At 27.6% G+C, this 19,306-nt stretch overlaps 2 protein-coding genes across 2 annotated transcripts in view; both read right to left on the bottom strand.

Annotated features, from left to right (window-relative positions):
- LOC114119127 (solute carrier family 2, facilitated glucose transporter member 1-like) overlaps positions 1-3,412 on the bottom strand; it is a 54,122-nt gene extending 50,710 nt beyond the window's left edge. The window contains exons 1-2 of the mRNA XM_027980604.2: positions 3,220-3,412; positions 554-797 (exon numbers count right to left, since the gene is read on the bottom strand). Of these exons, the coding sequence (XP_027836405.1) occupies positions 554-796 (243 nt within the window). The 5' untranslated portion in view covers position 797; positions 3,220-3,412. The remainder of the gene's footprint in view (positions 1-553; positions 798-3,219) is intronic.
- A 3,546-nt stretch (positions 3,413-6,958) lies between these two features.
- Positions 6,959-10,290, bottom strand: LOC114119137 (GTP-binding protein 10 homolog). Its single transcript, XM_027980619.2, has 7 exons — positions 9,983-10,290; positions 9,759-9,903; positions 9,226-9,390; positions 8,485-8,703; positions 8,187-8,425; positions 8,001-8,124; positions 6,959-7,500 (listed from the first exon to the last, which is right to left on the bottom strand). Exons 1-7 carry the CDS (start codon positions 10,055-10,057, stop codon positions 7,277-7,279), a joined length of 1,191 nt encoding a protein of 396 aa, XP_027836420.2. The 5' UTR covers positions 10,058-10,290; the 3' UTR covers positions 6,959-7,276.
- Between the last annotated feature and the right edge of the window lie 9,016 nt (positions 10,291-19,306).

Below are 19,306 nucleotides of genomic sequence, written 5' to 3'. Positions count from 1 at the left end.
CCTTCTGTAGAAATATTTTTTTTTATATACTGATACGATGAGTGCTAATAATAATATATATGTTCAAGAAGTCATACATGTTTATAATTGTTGAACTTGGTCGATTTATAATAAATCAACATACAAATGTTACCAATTATTCGTAAGAATGAATATAATATTATTTTATTATACAAAATCTATTATTTATACATATGATTTAAGCTGAAAATTGTAGGTATTAACATTTAGTTTGACGACATTTCTTATAACTTAGACTTGGAGACTTTTTCGATAGTTTTAATATTGATTCAAGTAATTTTTTTCAAAATGAATAACATATACTTTTTGACTTGTTTGAAATAAATTTAAAATAAGAGTATTAAGGTGTGTTGTATAATCACATAATAGTAGAAACCTAAAGCAAATGATAATTATATTACATCCCTTACATAGTCATTTTTAATACTACATTTGGGGAGAAGGTTTAAAACACATTTCATTATCCTCCTTTAGAATAAATTAATTTCTTTGCGTGAACTACCATGAATAAAATACAAATGTAAACACTAACCCGATTTCCAAGATTCCTAGACGAAGGTCCTCTTATATAAATTGGCACGTCCATATCGGTGGTAGACGAAGCAAATGACACATCACCCGGCCTGCTTGGCACTTGGAGTAGCTTGACGGCCTGCGCCGCCAATTCCCTGTTTCCGTGCAATTGCAGTGGATGATCCTCCTCAATGAAGCCCACGCTGTCAGGGGATCCTTCGCCATCTTCATCGTCGTAATACAGCATTTCAGGCCTCGGCATTCTAGTACAGACAAAACCAACCACACTGATCGTCAAAATGAACAAATTTTAATCATACTACGAGTAGGTTTGAAATTTAACGCTCGGGTGTAAACAAAAAAATTCAATTTTTTTTGAAAATGCATTTTAAAGTCAAAGAGTTTTAGTGTTAAAATAATGTCGTATACATTAGATTCCGTAAAAATATCATGAGTCAATTTTTATATTTTTTAACAAGTCAAAAAATCTAAATTACTTAATTAATAATATTCCAATAATCTGATAAAAATAAATATAAACATGTCAACATCTTAGATTTAATTATATCAAATTATGATTATGATTTAATTTAATGTGAAGTAAGTATCATTTTAAAACGTATCATATAAAATCTATGCACAATGCATAATATTTTATTATACGTACTTACTAATTATAATAATTCAGCTTAATTTTATGAATAATAAACATTCAACAATGTTAACAATATGTATTTATACTTTGGTTAAGTTAGAAGAAAAAGAAAATAATATATATTATAGAATATAATATACATATTATTTTTATATTACCTAATAATAATTTTTTCCTTTTTAGATACTGCGAGATCAATTATGAGATCAATAAACGAAAAATCACAAAAATAACTATGTTCAAAAACTTTCTGAGGTAGAAGATATTCTATAATTTTTTAAAGATTTTTGATTTATAATTTTAAGTTATTTTTTTATACTTTCCATTATATGCATTTATTTGAGAGAAATTCAAGTAGAATCTATAAGATGGTAAAGAAGAACACTTAAACGTTGGGATAATAACCATGCCTTAAATTTTATAAAATAATATTCATTCTAATACACAAGTCTGATTGTTAGCAAACTAAAAAATTGCCTAAATATAGGTACTAGAATATAAATACTTGTAACTTACTTAGCCTACCTATATGCTGTATAGTATATATTATTGTTGTTTTATACGGAAAAATGTTCGCATGAATGAAGTATAATTATTAGGGTTATTGTAAAAGATTATTAAAAATTGTTCTTTCGTCTAGAAAGTTTTATTATTCATCGAATAATATCGAATATAATATTAATATATATTATATATATATTTTTGAAATTGAATATATTTTTCACGTTCAGAAATGCAAAATAAATGCGGATTTTAATGCGTTATTGCATTAATAATATATTATAAAAGCATTATGTACCTATGTATAATGGTGAAACAATTTGGGATATCATATCATATTTATTTTTAAATGTATATAATATATTACTGCTATTTTATTGTAATCATTTTTCATGCATTTATTTTTTTAATTTCATTCTCCTAAACAGAACATTTTTTTTTTTAATTCAATGTATAAAATCAAATCTCAAATGAGTAGAACATTATTTATAAGTTTATAACTTGTAGTTATAGGATATTTAAATTTTTATTAATCAGAATTGTTGAGTGGCAAAGTGGTACAAGCAAAATATTGATCCACGACTGCTGTGATGCTCATTCAAACTTAAAAATCTATATAAAACTAATCAACTACTCAACTACTCATTCAAATCTCAATTTGTATTTATGATATATTAATATCAAGTATTTGCCCAAAATTAAAAAAAAATTTATAATTATTATGAATATTGACCCTGTATAAAAAATATCAGATTTTAATTTATAGTATATACGTCATACTAGTGACTAGTATTATAAGAGCTACAGATATGATTTAAGATTACTGATTATCAATTTAATTGCTAAATACTTATGATTATTTACGTATTTATAACTATGTACAAATATTACATTTAATTGATAATTATTTTAATATTTAGACCGTATAGTTAAATTATCAATAATAATATTTATATAAAAAATCAGCAACTTAAAGATATCAACAATCTTAAATGACCCCTTAGATATTTAGAAATCTTTAATCTCGGATTAAAACTATTTTTTAACTGCATACTTTATACTATGTACCTACCTTAATTCAATTTGAATATTATTATATCAACACTAAATTTTTAAATAAATTGTAATAAATAAAATTGGTATAAATTCAAAAATAACAATATATACATTTTTTAGGATAAAATTAAAATTAAATTTAAAACCTACTTAACGAATTTCTAAAAATATATACAGTGTTAAATTATGATGTATAGTACCCTAGATACCTGAAAATATTTTACAATAATTTAAATTTATTTATTACTGTTTAGGCGTAATAAAATCACATACCTAATGATTATAAACAGGAACATCATTATGCTAAAATATGTCAGTTGATACATTGAATATCCAGCCTTTTTTTTTAAGTTTTTTAGACAAAATAAAAATGTTAAATTATCTATACCTAATTTCAAATATTAATAGTAGGTATATTGTATTGGATTTAATATCAATCTAACTTGAATTGAAATATAAAATTGTGTACTTACAGAATTTTATCCTCGACCTTCAAAATGTTTATAGATCACTCCAACTAAAACTTAGCATCACGAATCACTAGAAAACATAGTTAAAAAACAATCTATTACGCGATATAAAACAGTCGAATAAAACTACAAATAACAAACTAAAATAACGATACTAAAGCTCGCGAATATTGCTTCGTCAGAAAAACAAAGTAAGGAGTTTTGTTATAACTTATAAAATGAAAACTGTTTTGTCACGAGAAAATGAATAAGAAAATCGGTCCGCGGATTCCCATCTAGAACTGGCAATGGACCAGAAGGGACCACATGGCGGTCACTGAGGGACAAAATTAGAGTAGGAAAATATGTTTGGACAACCTCTTGAAGCCATACATTTTGTTATACAGGGCCATATAAAAGCTCAAAACGTAGTAAATCACACAAAAAACAGGTTTAAATTTACCTTTTCAAATATAAACAAATAACATCAACATAGGTATTTCATACTTTTAACAAATTGTATGAATTTCGTAAAATTTCATGTAATACCATTGTTTTGATTCCATGTCTATTAAATTTTCACCACTGCTGTCAATTTAAATGCTCTGTATACGTCGTGCGTCGGCCTGAAATTCTAATTGACAACAGAAACCCCACATTATTAGGTTGCGATGATTACCTCATGTCATTATGATGGTTAACACCGAATTGACAATGAAAACTAACACGATAAGTTCGGAAAGATAACATCTATTGAAAAATCTCAAGTGAAAGTTTAAGTACGTCATTTAAGATACAAAATTAACTGCATACACAAAGAAAAAAATATTATTGAACAAATAATATTATATGTATATGATTTTTATTACACTCGCTATAATGATCGTCTTTCTGCCAAAACATTAATATTTTTGAGTATTAATAATCTTTGCAGATAAATGTGTTAAATCGAAATATGAATACCTATGACGTCTAGTTTGCGCAATCATTAATAAGTACGAAATAGTAAATGGCGCTTAATTTGTGAGTAGGGTGGAAACGATTTTGACGCAGTATTTTTAGTCACCTTGTATTTAACGTGATCTTACGGTCAATAATTTTTTGGCTAAGAACAAATGTCTATTTTTAAAATTCTATGTTCTACCTCTACTGTGCCCATAAAATTATAAAAGTTTACTATACATTTTGAAGTTAAACTTTATTTTTATTTGAAACAAATTGTGAAGTCAAAGACTATTCAAAGATATGGAAACATTTTTCTAACTGCAGGCTATTAAAATTTGCATGTCAAGAACACAGTATACATACGTTATAGTGCTGAACAATAATGGTTATATATAGCCTTATAAATAGATACACAAAAACGATAAAAATAAAATGAATGTTAATAACAAATTTTGCGTAGGCGGAAAAATGTCATAGGGTTTGTACGCGCATTTTAAATGTCAACACTCTACACTAGTCACTAATTACAACAAAGTGCCAAATATTAGATAGGTACCAATATACTACCTATAGTCTATACAACAAAAGAATAAAGGATTATTTTATAAAACCTAAGAAAAATATAGAACTCCATTATTATAGTGAAACCAATATATTCATCGCTTCGTTCAGAACCTAAAACCAATAATTGGGTAGGTACCTATTTGTTTACAGTTTTTTATATTTGGGTAAATAATATAAATTATAGCCTATAGGTACCAGGTAGGTATTAATATTCGTAACTCTTATATATTCTATATAATAATTATACTTCCTAGTTCCGATTGAAGTTCTAACGGACATTAAGATATATTCACATAACTATAAAATATAATATTTGTTTAGGTTATGTTGACAATTTTAAAGGCGAGACTTATTTAAATAACATAAATAGGTAGTTAGGTAAATAATAGATTCTTTAAAATTTCACAATTGTATAGTTATAGTACATTTTAAGGTAATGGCTAAAGCTGCAAAAATATTTTTCATAATAAGTTTACCTACCTACTAATATTAACTTTTAAACAAAAAAATGCTTTATTAATTTTTCCAAAAAAGAATCATCTTCAAATTGGAAACCTATTTTTTAATTAGGTAAGTACCAATACTCTATAATTATAGTTAATACAAATGTATAGTGCCTAGTTTTGGAAAAATTAATACCAACGACCTACAAAATTCAGTTGGTAACTACAACTACCTACATTAAATTAAATTCAATTTAACTTTAAACAATTGTATGATTATGCAATGTGCATGTTGACAAGTAGAAAACAATTAGTATATTTTATTTTTTGATTACATCAGTTAGTACAAACTATTTATATACAAATGGACACAATAAATTCAAAATAAATATGTTTGGCTATAGACATTGAAAGGTAGGTAGTTATCATTAAAATAATAAATTGTTACTGAAAATTGAATATTCAGTACCTATCTAATAGTACATTAACATATTATTTCATCAAGATCAAATGCAAAAACAATTTGTGTTAATAATCTATTATATACCTAAATAAAAAAAAATAGCAAAAGCATCCTTAAATAACCTAATTTAGTGTAAGTATCGATTTTATATACATTAGGGTTTAAAATACAAATTTAGCTAAAACCTAATTTGTACCTCATATTATCTATATTTTTGTTATTATACATACCTAAAAAAAGTTTAATTTCCTATTCCACATTTAACCTTATTATATTTAAAAAACATAATCAACCATTAAACCTAGATGCACTAAAAAACACCAAGGTTAAATGGGTCAAGAAATATATTATTAATGTGTTAAAACTATTCGTTTTAGATAGGTACCAATGTTTAAATATGCAAGATAAACACAATATAATTTTAATATTACTTATTTAAATGATCAATTTTCATAGAATATTGTGCTAAAATTATTTATCTGTATACATCACTTTGCAAATTTAATTTTCAAATAAATAGTTAAGTAAAGGTATGTTAGTTACCTACCATATGGTGAAAATATATAAATATTATAAATAAACTTAATGTTTTAGGTATAATTAGTTGAGATAGTATTTTATTATTGTCAGAGATTAAAATGTCTAGACTGTAACATATGAAATTAATAATTGTTGATATTTTTCTCAATTTATTTAATTATAATTATTTGTAGGAAAGTGGTACACTGATATATTTAAAAAACTAATTTTTTTTTCTAGATATTTAAGCATTAATTTACTAACAGCCTACGTAATATACAATTTAGATAAACAATTATGAGAATGTAAGTTTAATCAATTTATTTAATATCAATGTTGTCTGTTTTTTCTACTTTTAATGGTAATAAACACATATAGCAACAGTTATCATATAATTAAATAAAAATTTAATCAGTTGATATGGACGATATTCTATTTTGAACATACTTTATAATTTATATGAATAACAATATTTATTTCACACTACCTATCTATTAAATATTTATCACAGAGACAACTTTATTAATACATACATACTTCCTCTGAACCAAGTATTAAACATATATTTCCCAAAAATACGAATGGCATAAATATACTGATAAGTATTTTCTTATTTTGTGTTTACCTACACTCTGACCAATGAGAGAACGTACCAATTCTGTGAATGCCTACGCGACACTTTCATCTCAACTTGTTTCAATATGGCAGGATGTGTACAAAAACTAATTTTTGTTGGACTACAACATGTTCTTAAGCTGGACAAAGTATACACAAATATTTATTAATAGATAGATATTAGTAAATATTAAACGTATGTATAGAATATAGATTATTAAAAAACAATTATTTACTTTTATTTTCTAAAAGCTTGGTGTTTTTTTTTTATAAAATTTGAATCTTGTTTTTTAAGAGCAATGATTGAATTTTGTCTATGTATAAATTCAATTTTCAAAATGATTAAAACACAGGAAGAAATGCCATACATCATATATGTTTCAAACAATATTTTGAATTAAAAAATTGAATAAAATATTTAATTATTTAAATCAACAGTCTTAATCAAGAATAAAAAAAAAAAGTAAATTAAAATAATAATAACAAAACATATTCTAGTATCAAAAATAATTAATAAAGAATGTAAATTAATTTATATTAGGACAGGACCATATTCTCTTAATTGTTCTTTGATACTTTTTAAAGATTTATACTCTTTATTATTGTTTAATTCTTCATTGACATCCAAAAGTTCACGAACTGTTAATTTTACTCGTTGCACATCATCTGGTTGATCTTTAGCTGATATTTTTAAAATTTTATCAAATTTAATAGCTTTAGATGGTTTTATTTCATCAGGATATGACAAAATAGCATCTGAAAAAAATAATTGTACATTTATACTTTGAAAATTAAATTACAATATTGATAAAAAGACAAATAACCAGGGACGTAATAGTAAATAATATTTTGAGTATAGGTACGTCATATTTCCAAAATTTAAGAAAACAAACTTTTGTTGTTTGCTTCTAAATATTTAAGCATTAAATCATAAAAAAAAAATAACTAAGTACTTCTATAGTAATATAAATTTATTTTTATCCACTGTAAATATTTTCAAAAAGTGATATACATGAGGAATTTAGTTAATGATTACATTGTATAGTGTTTTCAACCAATTTGATGTTCATAGACAAACAAAAACTTAAATAAAAAATTCAGTTTAAAACAGATATCAGAATTAAACAAATAATAAAATAATGTACGTATTTTTTACTTTTTATCTTAAAACCATATGACGTATCCTAAAAAAATAATATTTTTTTTGTTTTAAGTACACTCAATATATACTTTAATACATCCCTGCAATAACCTACCATCTAAATTTTCTAATTGATTTTTAATCTCTAAATATTTCTCTTTGGCACCTTCAGTGTCCATTTTGTTAATTACTAACATAGCAGGCTTATCTAGAAGTTCTTCTTTATACAACTCAAGTTCCTATGAAAAAAATAATTATTTAATTAGTTAGTCATCAAGTACGAAACAATTAAAAAACAAACTTTATTTAGTAAAACTACTGTATCCAAACATGATCGAAACTTGTGTTTGGGATTTAATTGAAACCCATTTATATCAACAACAAGGAGAAGTAATTTTGTCCTTTCTACATGTCTAAGAAATCTATGCCCCATTCCAATATTACAATGAGCTCCTTCTATAAGTCCTGGTAAGTCTGCCATTGATATTTGTCGCAAGTCTTCATAAGTCATGACACCAATATTAGGTCTTATAGTTGTAACTGTAAATATATAAAAGTAGTTTATTTAATTATTTTTTTTTTTTGAATATTTTACTTACATGGGTAAGAAGCAATTTTTGGTTTGGCATTAGAAATAGCTTTTAGTAGTGTAGATTTTCCAGCATTTGGAAAACCAACAAGACCAATATCAGCAATTAATTTAAGTTCAAGTTTAATAGATTTGCTTTCCCCTTTTAAACCACAATATCCATTTGTTTTGTTGCCTCCATCTCCACCTTTGCCAACTATTAATTCAGAATCTGGCTCGTTTAACTCACCTATAATATAAAACACAAGTATACAAGAAATATTATTAAAATGAAAAAAATCTAATTTTTTACACTGTAAAGATGATTAATAAATTGACAAACATGCATACATATTGTACAAGCCATAAAAAATAAAACATAAATAGAAAGTATATAGTGAAGAAATTTGCTTTTAAGTATAAATAAAACTGACATTTTGTATTTTAATAAATGAACACTATATCATAATCATATTTTATAATAAATAAAATATTACTTAGAAAATATTATTTTAAAGAAAAATATAGTAATTATTGGTTCTATTTAAGAGGTGTAGAATACCAATAAATTTATAATAAAAGAGGAAGGATTAAATTCTTGTATATGACTGTCATTTATTAATTATTATAGTTTTATAGTGTTAAGTTCTGTTAACTGATCTAGAAAATTAGGATTTTATATGATCATAAAATACATATTTTTATTTTAACAGAGAGAACAGTATAAATTATATTAAACAAAATTGTAAATTAAATAATAGAAATTTCTTACCAATTAACACATTTTTATCATCATAAACAGTGATACCAGTAGGTACATTTACTTTTTTGTCTTCACCGCTTTGACCAAGTATACGTCTAGAATGACTATCACCACCCGTTTCTGCTTGTATTTTTTTAAGTGGATATTTTTTCAAAAAATCTTTCAGTGTCATACCTATAAATTAAAAATATTTATTATTTAAATCAATCAGAATATCGATTATACCTATACTTAATATATTATATTATTTAGTGTTTCGTTTCAAGTGATTTTAAATATATTATTTAGGTATATTATTTAGGTACACAGAATATTTCAATTCTTCAATAATGAAAATATTACTTAATGAACTATTTTTATTGTAACATTGTATATAAATAATATGGATGTTGGCATAATTAATTTGATTGATTAAATAATGATTTAAAAAAAAACTCCCAATTAGATCAATCAAACAGAATCTTATTAAATATTGTGTATTCAAAAGTTTACCAAGGGAAACTGCATAAATGTATTATGTTGATTCATATTATAATACATACCTTCTGTTGCTACAAAACAGACATCACCTCCTTTACCACCTTCGCCACCATACCGAGGAAAACCAAAACCACCAGTACCAGCTTTCACATGTATTCTTAATGAATCCAAAAATTTAGAGTTTTGTTTTAAATAATTTCGTATAGGCTGCAAAAAAAAAAAAAACAATACTATAATGATATTTATTAAAGTTATTATTTTAGTACACACTTGAAAAATTGTTTACCTTTGCATTTTTTTTTGACGAACTATATTGACGAACAATTGTTTGTATTAACAATTTTTTATGAAAGCAAAACATCTTGAAAATTGTACGATTTAGGATGTAGCAGGCATAGTATATGGATACACACAATGTAGTCACTAGTCACTAAATGAGTTAATAGGTTAGGTTAGTTTATTCTGATAGTTATTAACGAAATTATAGACAATTTAATTTTACTATAATTTTATATTTTTATATTAAATAAGAAAAAAAGTAATAATATGCTGAGCGTGTTCGGCTTTAGCAGTAGTCGGTGTTTACTAGCTGATAGTAGTTGATACTTGATAATAATATTAATCAGAGTGATAAGCACTTGTCCGAAAAATGATAAGGTAAATTTGATGAATGATTGTAGCATAGAGTAGTACTACCCAATAGACTATAGATGGCACTGATGGCAATAAATAGTACGGACATACATGATTATCTGTAACAAAAAAAAAAAAAAAACCAGTATAAATAAAATTTTTTTTTTTCCGTAATAGTACAATATTCTAAATGAGAATTAATAAGGGAGGAATATACAATTGTAGATTCATAAATCAGCCAATAAGCTTAATAATGCCCAAATATGCATACCTATATTTTTAATCATCTCTGTGTGAGGAGAAAAATTTAATTAAGAATCAAAAATAGTGCCTAAATTCTTAAATTGATTGAGAAACAAGTTTGATATAAGAGTTAGAAATAGAATATTATCCAGCGCCACGGTCATGGTGCGAACTAGGTAATAATAAAAATAAAAAAATAACTATACGACGGTGTGTGTAGAGTATATCGAAGCAGAAGTTTGCCCACTTAAACTGTATAAAATACAGACAAATTTGTTGAACAACATAACTAATTTTTTAATACATTAATTAACTCCTAGTAAACTCCAAAACTTAAGAAATATTATGTATAATATGTTTTGTAAAAATCATTAAAATCGTGCGTTTAGAAATATTAAATTATAAATGAAAATGTGTACATTTTTTAATGGAAATTTATATTAAATGCAGAATCATAGAAATCACGGCATCCGTTTCTAACGTCGTCGTTGCCATAGATTATAATAATTTATTATTATTATTATTATAATTTGGGTGGATGATAAAAATTACTATTTGATATCACAATAAAAACCCTTCGTAAAATCGTAAACTACGTTTAGAAATGGCTAAGTAAAAAAAATAGAATATTATTGATAGTTAATTTGGTCTTATTAAAAGCGCGTAAATTAACACATATTAACATTCAAAAATAAATAATTCCTTCTACACCACTAAAGTGAGTTATTAATAATAATCATAAACATATGTTTTTTTTTTTAATCTGGCCACAAAATCGAGTAACTACGAAACGATAAACAGCATTTATTAACATTGTATTGGGTATAAGTACCGGTCCGTTTTCTGAAACTGATCAGTCTTGTTCGAACACTCAAGCCTTCAACATCTAGAAGAAAAAGAAAAGCCAAGAAGGATTGCAGTGAAGAAACCGACCAGCAGAACGAACACCGAAGTCAAACTGACGGCATACGCCCGGCGAGCACCTCTCAGGGTTAGTAATTAGTAATCGACTATCGGTATCGATCCTGACCAGACGGACCGTAAGTCTAACGAACACCCTCGACGTGCCGTCGAACGGTGTCGCGCAGTCCCTGTGAAATAGACATTCGCAAATATGTCCGACATCTCTGCAGTGAAGAAACCGACCAGCAGAACGAACTCCGAAGTCAAACTGATGGCATACGCCGGCGAGCACCTCTCAGGGTTATTAGTTAGTAATCGACTATCGGTATCGATCCTGACCAGACGGACCGTAAGTCTAACGAACACCCTCGACGTGCCGTCGTACGGTGCCGCGCAGTCACTGTGAAACAGACATCTCCGAACTCCGAAGTCAAACTGATGGCATACGCCGGCGAGCACCTCTCAGGGTTATTAGTTAGTAATCGACTATCGGTATCGATCCTGACCAGACGGACCGTAAGTCTAACGAACACCCTCGACGTGCCGTCGTACGGTGCCGCGCAGTCACTGTGAAACAGACATTCGCAAATATGTCCGACATCTCCGAACACCGAAGTCAAACTGACGGCATACGCCTGGTAAGCACCTCTCGGGGTTAGTAATTAGTAATCGACTTACGGTATCGATCCTGGCCAGACGGTCCGTAAGTCTAACGAACACCCTCGACGTGCCGTCCAACGGTGCCGCGCAGTCACTGTGAAACAGACATTCGCAAATATGTCCGACATCTCTGCAGTGAAGCCGAGTTTAGAGTAGTAAGTAATAGTAAGTATAGTAAATAATAATATAAGTGTAGTAAGTAATATCTCTGCAGTGAAACCGACTTTAGAATAGTAAGTAATAGTATAAGTATAGTAAATAATAATATAAGTATAGTAAGTAATATCTCTGCAGTGAAGTCGACTTTAGAATAGTAAGTAATAGTATAAGTATAGTAAATAATAGTATAAGTATAGTAAATAATAGACCAACGACACGTAACCTGGCGCCGCAAACAAGGTAAGTGTAAGTGGAATATGGCTCCTGGCGATACCACTATAAAAAAAGCGCGCCTATGCTAATACCCCTAGGGTGGTGTGGAAATTTAGCAGTTCTAAGTCATCAATAATAATTTTGATTGTCGAAGCCATTTATTAGTTTAAAAAAGTGAGTATATAAATATATTATAATATATTATAAATATATAAATCAATGTGTGTTAGTAGCTAATATACGTAGGTACCTAATAACAAATATAATATATAGATATAATACACAACTTACCACATTACACTATAACAGATTAATATTAATGATAAAATAATAATCATATTAATAAATATGATGATTCGTAATATTTTTTAGAAGCCAATTTTTCAGTTCAAACAGCTTGACGTGGTGTTTCATCTGATTCCAATTATGATATAATATAAATAATATGCTTTCTTAATTTTAAATTGTATAAAATTAATTTCAAAAGCAATATTATTATGACTTTATTCTAATAAATTCATCAAACTTATAAACACTTTAAAATTATTGAATATAATATGTACTAAATGCTCTCTGGTGTTCTGGTGATGTAGGGGGATACAAAAGACTGAGGGCTACGGTATCACGCTATTATACATAGTACCTATTCAATATTTATTTGTTAATTAAAAATGTATACTTTTACAATTCAAAATTTTATATTTGCTATATTCTATTATTGCTCCACAAAAAATATGTGAGTTTAAAAATATATTCTAAAATATAAATACTCTTATATGTACCTATGCAACTTCTTAGATGGATGATAATAAAAGTTAAACAATGTAAAAATGATTGGTTTAATAATAAAAAATAATTAATATAATTAATATTAATACAAATTAATTTTTTATGACAATTATAATATATATATTTATTGTATAATGTATCTCTTTATATATAAATGAAGGGTGGAATCAACATAAAGCCAAAACTATTGAACCGATTTCTTTGACATTTTCAGTAAATATACTTATTAATATGTATAGGCGCACTAAGAAAAGATTTTTAAAAATTCTCATTTTAAAGGGTAAAAGAGCATAAAATTGAAATTTTGAGATTTACGATGCAAATTTTTGTTTATAGATGGTTGCTATTAGTTTCAATAATAAAAATCTGTCTGTCCTTCGTTTGGTAACATGGAAACAATCATGCCTAACCATCTATAAACAAAAAGTTCCATCGTAAATTTCAAAATGTCTGTTTGAGCACCTCTTAGGGTTGGATCTATTACTTTTTAACTTAGCCTATCTTCTGTCTATAGGTCTAATATATTTCTATACCAAATTTTGTCGCAATTGGTCCTGCAGCCGATTAGGAATGCATAAAGGACAAACTAACAGACAGACAGAAATTTAACGAATTTAACACACAGTTTGAAACATATTATAAGAAGTAGGATTTTTAACGGGCTACGAAGTGCACAGGTTCAGCTAGTTTATATATATATATATACTACGGCGTGTGTATAATATAAGTATCGAAGCAAGAGTTGCCAATTTTAACTGTGTAAAATACAGACAAATTCGTTAAACGACATAACTAATTTTCTAATACATTAATTAACTCCTAGTGAACTCCAAAACATTAGAAATATTGTGTATAATGTGCTTTTGTAAAAATCATTAAAATTGTACGTTTGGAAATTAAGTTATAAATGAAAATATATAAACGTTTTAATGGAAATTTATATTAAATTCAGAATCATAGAAATTACGACATCCGTTTCTAACGTCGTCGTTACCATAGATTATAATAATTTATTATTATTATTATTTGGGTTGATGATAAAAATTACTATTTAATATCACAACAAAATCCCTTGGTAAGCTACGTTTAGAAATGGCTAAATAAAAAAAATAGAATATTATTGATAGTTAATTTGTTTTTATTAAAAGCGCATAAATTTACATTTATTAACATTCAAAAATAAATAATTCCTTCTACATCACTAAAGTAAGTTATTAATAATAATCATTATTATATGTTTATTTTTAATCTGGCCACAAAATCAAGTAACTACGAAATGATAAACAGCATTTTTGACACTGTATTTTGTATAAGCACCGGTCCGTTTTCTGAAACAGATTAGTCTTGTTCGAACAGTCAACCCTTCAACATCTAGAAGAAAGAGAATAGCCAAGAAGGATTGCAGTGAAGAAACCGACCAGCAGAACGAACTCCGAACACCGAAGTCAAACTGACGGCATACGCTCGGCGAGCACCTCTCAGGGTTAGTACTTAGTAATCGACTATCGGTATCGATCCTGACCAAACGATCCGTAAGGTTAGACCCTCGTGACCCTCGTGACCTTCGACGTGTCGTCGAACGGTGCCGCGCAGTCACTGTGAAACAGACATTCGCAAATATGTCCGACATCTCTGCAGTGAAGCCGACTTTAAAGTACCTAGTTACTACGACGATCAGACTAGCGACAAGTACCCAGCGCTACAGACAAGATAAGTTTAAGTGGAATATGGCCTCTGGCGATACCACTTTAAAAAAAACTCGCCTATGCTAATACCCCTATTGTGGTGTGGACATTTAGCAATCCTGAATCAATAACTATTAAATGAGGATTATAATGTGGATCGACAAAAGATAATTAAACAACAAAGTCAATTATTATTATAATAAGTAATATTTTACTATAACTAAAACTTAGGTAATAGGTACTTAAAAATAACTGTCACAGGATACACGGATAAAAAACTTTGTGAGAATTGAACTATTATGGTCATTAACCATCTATATTTACGTTTGCTACAGCCGGTTTCGTGATAGGTTAGGATATAAAATATGGATTTGCGGGCTCGCGACGACTGTGATGGACGGTAGCAGCTATCTCGAACAATTGTACAGGTGCTCACTTAAAAAAACCTAGTACAGACAGACAGTAATTTTTTTTTTTAGAATTGGCTGTATAAAAACTTGAATTTTAAAATGTATTCACTTCACACATTCTGTGTACCAAGTCTAAGTTTAAAAATACGTTTAATTATCCATGAAATGGGTGCTTTATTATTATTATTAATGATACTGAGCTTTGTATGTCTATACCTCGAAACGAAGTCAACAGACATGTTCAACTAATAGAAAGACCATAGATGATTAGATAAATAACGTAATGCGTAAGAGAAGGGCAAATTAGATGATAGGTGAATTTAGCTAAATTATCAGCAACCGTTTGCATTGTTGAATTGGAGTGAGAAGTTGAAATAAATTTGACAAAATATTTCAAAGTGTTTATTTTATTGAAAATGTTTCAATGTGTTCAGACGAAAGTATTCTACGTGTTTTACAATTGAAAATTATTTTATGTCCTTAGGAAACAAATTATTGTACTGGCTGGGGTGAAGGTGCTTGCTCTAACTCTGTAGAATCACTTCTGACGAGGGCTATCTGGGACCTCCTTTTATATATGTTCAGTGACCCCTTCCATGGTATCGAAATATCCCTGCTTGTAAGTCAAAAGCGCTTTATCTTGTGTTTTTATGAATATAATGTATCTAGCTCTAGGAATCTTAGACACCTCATTCCTTTCAACATAAAATTATATATGATAAAAAATACACGGAAATAGTTATCAACAGGTCTTGCTAGTTTATTTCGTTAGTAAAATTAAATTATTCGATAATAATAATTAACTTTTTTTTTCGTGAAGATTCAGCTCACCTTTCTCGTAAACATATATAGCTTAACTTAAATTTATATGTTATATAAACTGAAATTTGTAAGCTATTCAAAGTGTAATAAAATATAAACAATTAGATTAATTTTGTATAGTAAATGTTTGGTTTAACAAAGTAAATGACCACATTGTGGAGAAAAATTCACGATAAAAAAATTATTTGACCTTTTCATGAGAATATGACCGTGTCGTGAAATATTTTCGTAATTTACGAAGTGTGAAAAAGAAGTTTTCATTTCAGGAAATGAACAAATTTTCATGAGAATAAGGATTTCACGAAGTACCTACGATGTATATTACATTTACAAATATACAGTATACTCAGGTCCACGAGAAAAGTAAATCGTTTGCTCACGTAGACTGATGGTAGCGGACGTTCCGTGGCACCGTTTCCCCCGCGCACTATGTGACAGTTGGTGTTGTACTACGATCTGTATAACATAGAGTGATCGCAAATTTAATGATAAAAACTATACAGAATGATGAATTGTTATCTTAATACCATACGAACAAAATCATATTTTCTTATAAACAGAAATGGGATGGGATTATATAATTACATATGAATAGGTATGTAGATATACAAAGGTAATTTTAATATGTATGTTAAAACAATATATTATTATTTTACAAAAATGGCGTATAGACATAGTGTCACTATACAGGTTGCTGACAGTTAATGATCGCTTTCGAAGGTTACCTATATTCCAAATAGATGGGAAATACGTGAAATCGGAAGCGTGTTTGTCGAGAGACGGTTTATTACTTATTTCTCTCGTGGGCTAGAGTAAAGAAACTGTTTATAATGACAAACCGACAATGATAATAAATTACAGGTCCCGGGAAAACTCTCATGTTGTACATACTGATTTGTATGGATTGTGACAACTGTATAATGATTAATGATTATACAGATGTTATGACGGTTATTTTTGGTTATATTGGAAAAATATGCATGAATAATAAGTATGGATTTTATAGTTTTATACAAACTAACATAATAATTTAAATACTTAATGTTAAAAACTAACTTGAGACTCTTGATACACACTCGGCAATGATACACCGTTTACTGAAATATTATAATAGTATTAAATAGTTAATTCAAAATCGTACCAATAAGATATAGGTACAACGAAATGTTGACGTCACGGTACATGATCGGTTGGAAAGTATAAATGCTCGATTTTGTTCAAAACTGGAATATTATTAACTTACCTATTTAATTTATCATGCAAACTAAGATAAACATTTTTTTTTTTGGTAACAGGCAAATCTTACCTACAGAATATTCTTGCCGGGAGGATATGAATTTTCCTACTATAATTTTACCCCCGGTAATATATTCCTAGGTTATATTTACCCTCGGTAAAAATATCCTAGGATAACTTTACCTCCGGTAAGAATATTCTAGGCTTATACGGTTTTTCTAGTCATATTTTACCCCGGTAAGAATATTCTAGGATATTTTTACTTCTGCTGGAGGGCTTGATTATCCTAGGATATTTTTACCGGGAGCTAAGTTAACCTATAGGGATATCTTACCTTGGGTAAAATTATCCTAGGGAAATCTTACCTCCCTTGTTAAAATTAAAATTATTAAAATTTTTTTTTAAAATTAAATTTTTTTTTAAATTTTTTAAAATTATCCAAGGATAAGATTCGACTGCGACAACGGCTATGTGACCGTCATCACCGTCATCGCCTATTTTCACAGTCACCAGCACCTTCGTCTATCATCTATTGTTATTGCCCTATACTGTTATTAAATTATATTATTCTGTTGCATTTCACCTTATATTATTGTTATTTATAATTAAACTGTTATTAATTAGGATGGCCAGTACAGATATTTGTGCCCCTTTTATTTTGAATTTTACTAATAGTACGTTGTTAGTGCGGCATAATAAACATATTTTAATCGTAGTATTTATTTTTACAACCTTTAAGAGAATATACAGTCCACATAACGATCGGAAAAAATATTAATACAATATAATTTTAGTATAAATATAAAATCAAGTTTTTAAATTGTATTTTATCGTTTTTATCATAATGAATATCGGTTATTATAACTAACTTTGACTAATCCCTCGAATGTAATTAAAAACAATTTTTACTATATAAAAAGATATAATATCGATCAACAGTGACGACTGAACAAAATATTTACAATAATAATAATAATATAATAATATATATATAATATTATTATATATTATAATATTTACAGGCTAATTCTCCCATCGTACCTACTTATCCCCATTTATTCATTAAATAATGGATTTATTCAAATTCTTATTTTTGTAAAGTCTAAATATACATAAAGACTATATTTTCAAATTCTTGAAATTTTTTGTGCTTCTTAAAGAGTATAAGAGTATCCTGTGGCGATATAAACTTTTGTTTTTTAAATGAGAACTTCCATTTTTTCACTGTAAATTATTCAGCGTATAATTAATCAACTTAACCTAATTTAAAATTTAAACAAGCAGTTTTTCAATTCCTAAAATATTTATACTAACAATAAAAGTCCTTAAAAATTGTTTTCCAAAAATACAAATTAGATATAATATTGGATTTAGTGTTATCTATACTTAAACTATTAAAAAAAAAAAAAAAATACATGTTGATAGATTAATATGAGTTAATACGATTTTATAGTCCTCAAAGTCAATTTTCAAACCTCTTTATAATATACATAGCTACCTATAGTATCTTTAGTATATGTATTAAGTTAAGTACCTAAAAATATACTAGTTCAAATTTTGATACGTCAAAGTTCATATCAATATAATATGTATTATATAGTTAACTGCTTGGATATTGCCCGACATCAATTGTTTTGGCAAACTACGCTGCACCACAAATGCGGCATTATACCGCGATAGTGAGCGCGGCAGTGATGGAACCAGCTGCTGCAGAAGTCGAGATCAGATCGCCATCCATCTCATCTGATCGGCAGGTTTTTATGGAATCAAACCTGGCCGAATCGAACGTGAAGAAGTACTGAGATTTTGTCGGTCAGTCGAGAAGATTATGGTGTTCAATGTCGAATATTTCAATGA

Source organism: Aphis gossypii, chromosome 1 (assembly GCF_020184175.1).
Source record: "Aphis gossypii isolate Hap1 chromosome 1, ASM2018417v2, whole genome shotgun sequence".
Taxonomy (NCBI): domain Eukaryota; kingdom Metazoa; phylum Arthropoda; class Insecta; order Hemiptera; family Aphididae; genus Aphis; species Aphis gossypii.
Note: the sequence above shows the minus strand (reverse complement) of the source record. Positions and strands in the feature narration are given on the sequence as shown.

Bases quoted from the DNA above. Each gene is read 5' to 3' on its own strand.
- LOC114119137 (XM_027980619.2), bottom strand. From the start codon at position 10,057: ATGTTTTGCTTTCATAAAAAATTGTTAATACAAACAATTGTTCGTCAA. The intron at 9,904-9,982 runs GTAAACAATTTT...TTTTTTTTGCAG, and splicing joins CGTCAAAAAAAAATGCAAAG to CCTATACGAAATTATTTAAA. The intron at 8,704-9,225 runs GTAAGAAATTTC...TTTATATTATAG, and splicing joins TGATAAAAATGTGTTAATTG to GTGAGTTAAACGAGCCAGAT.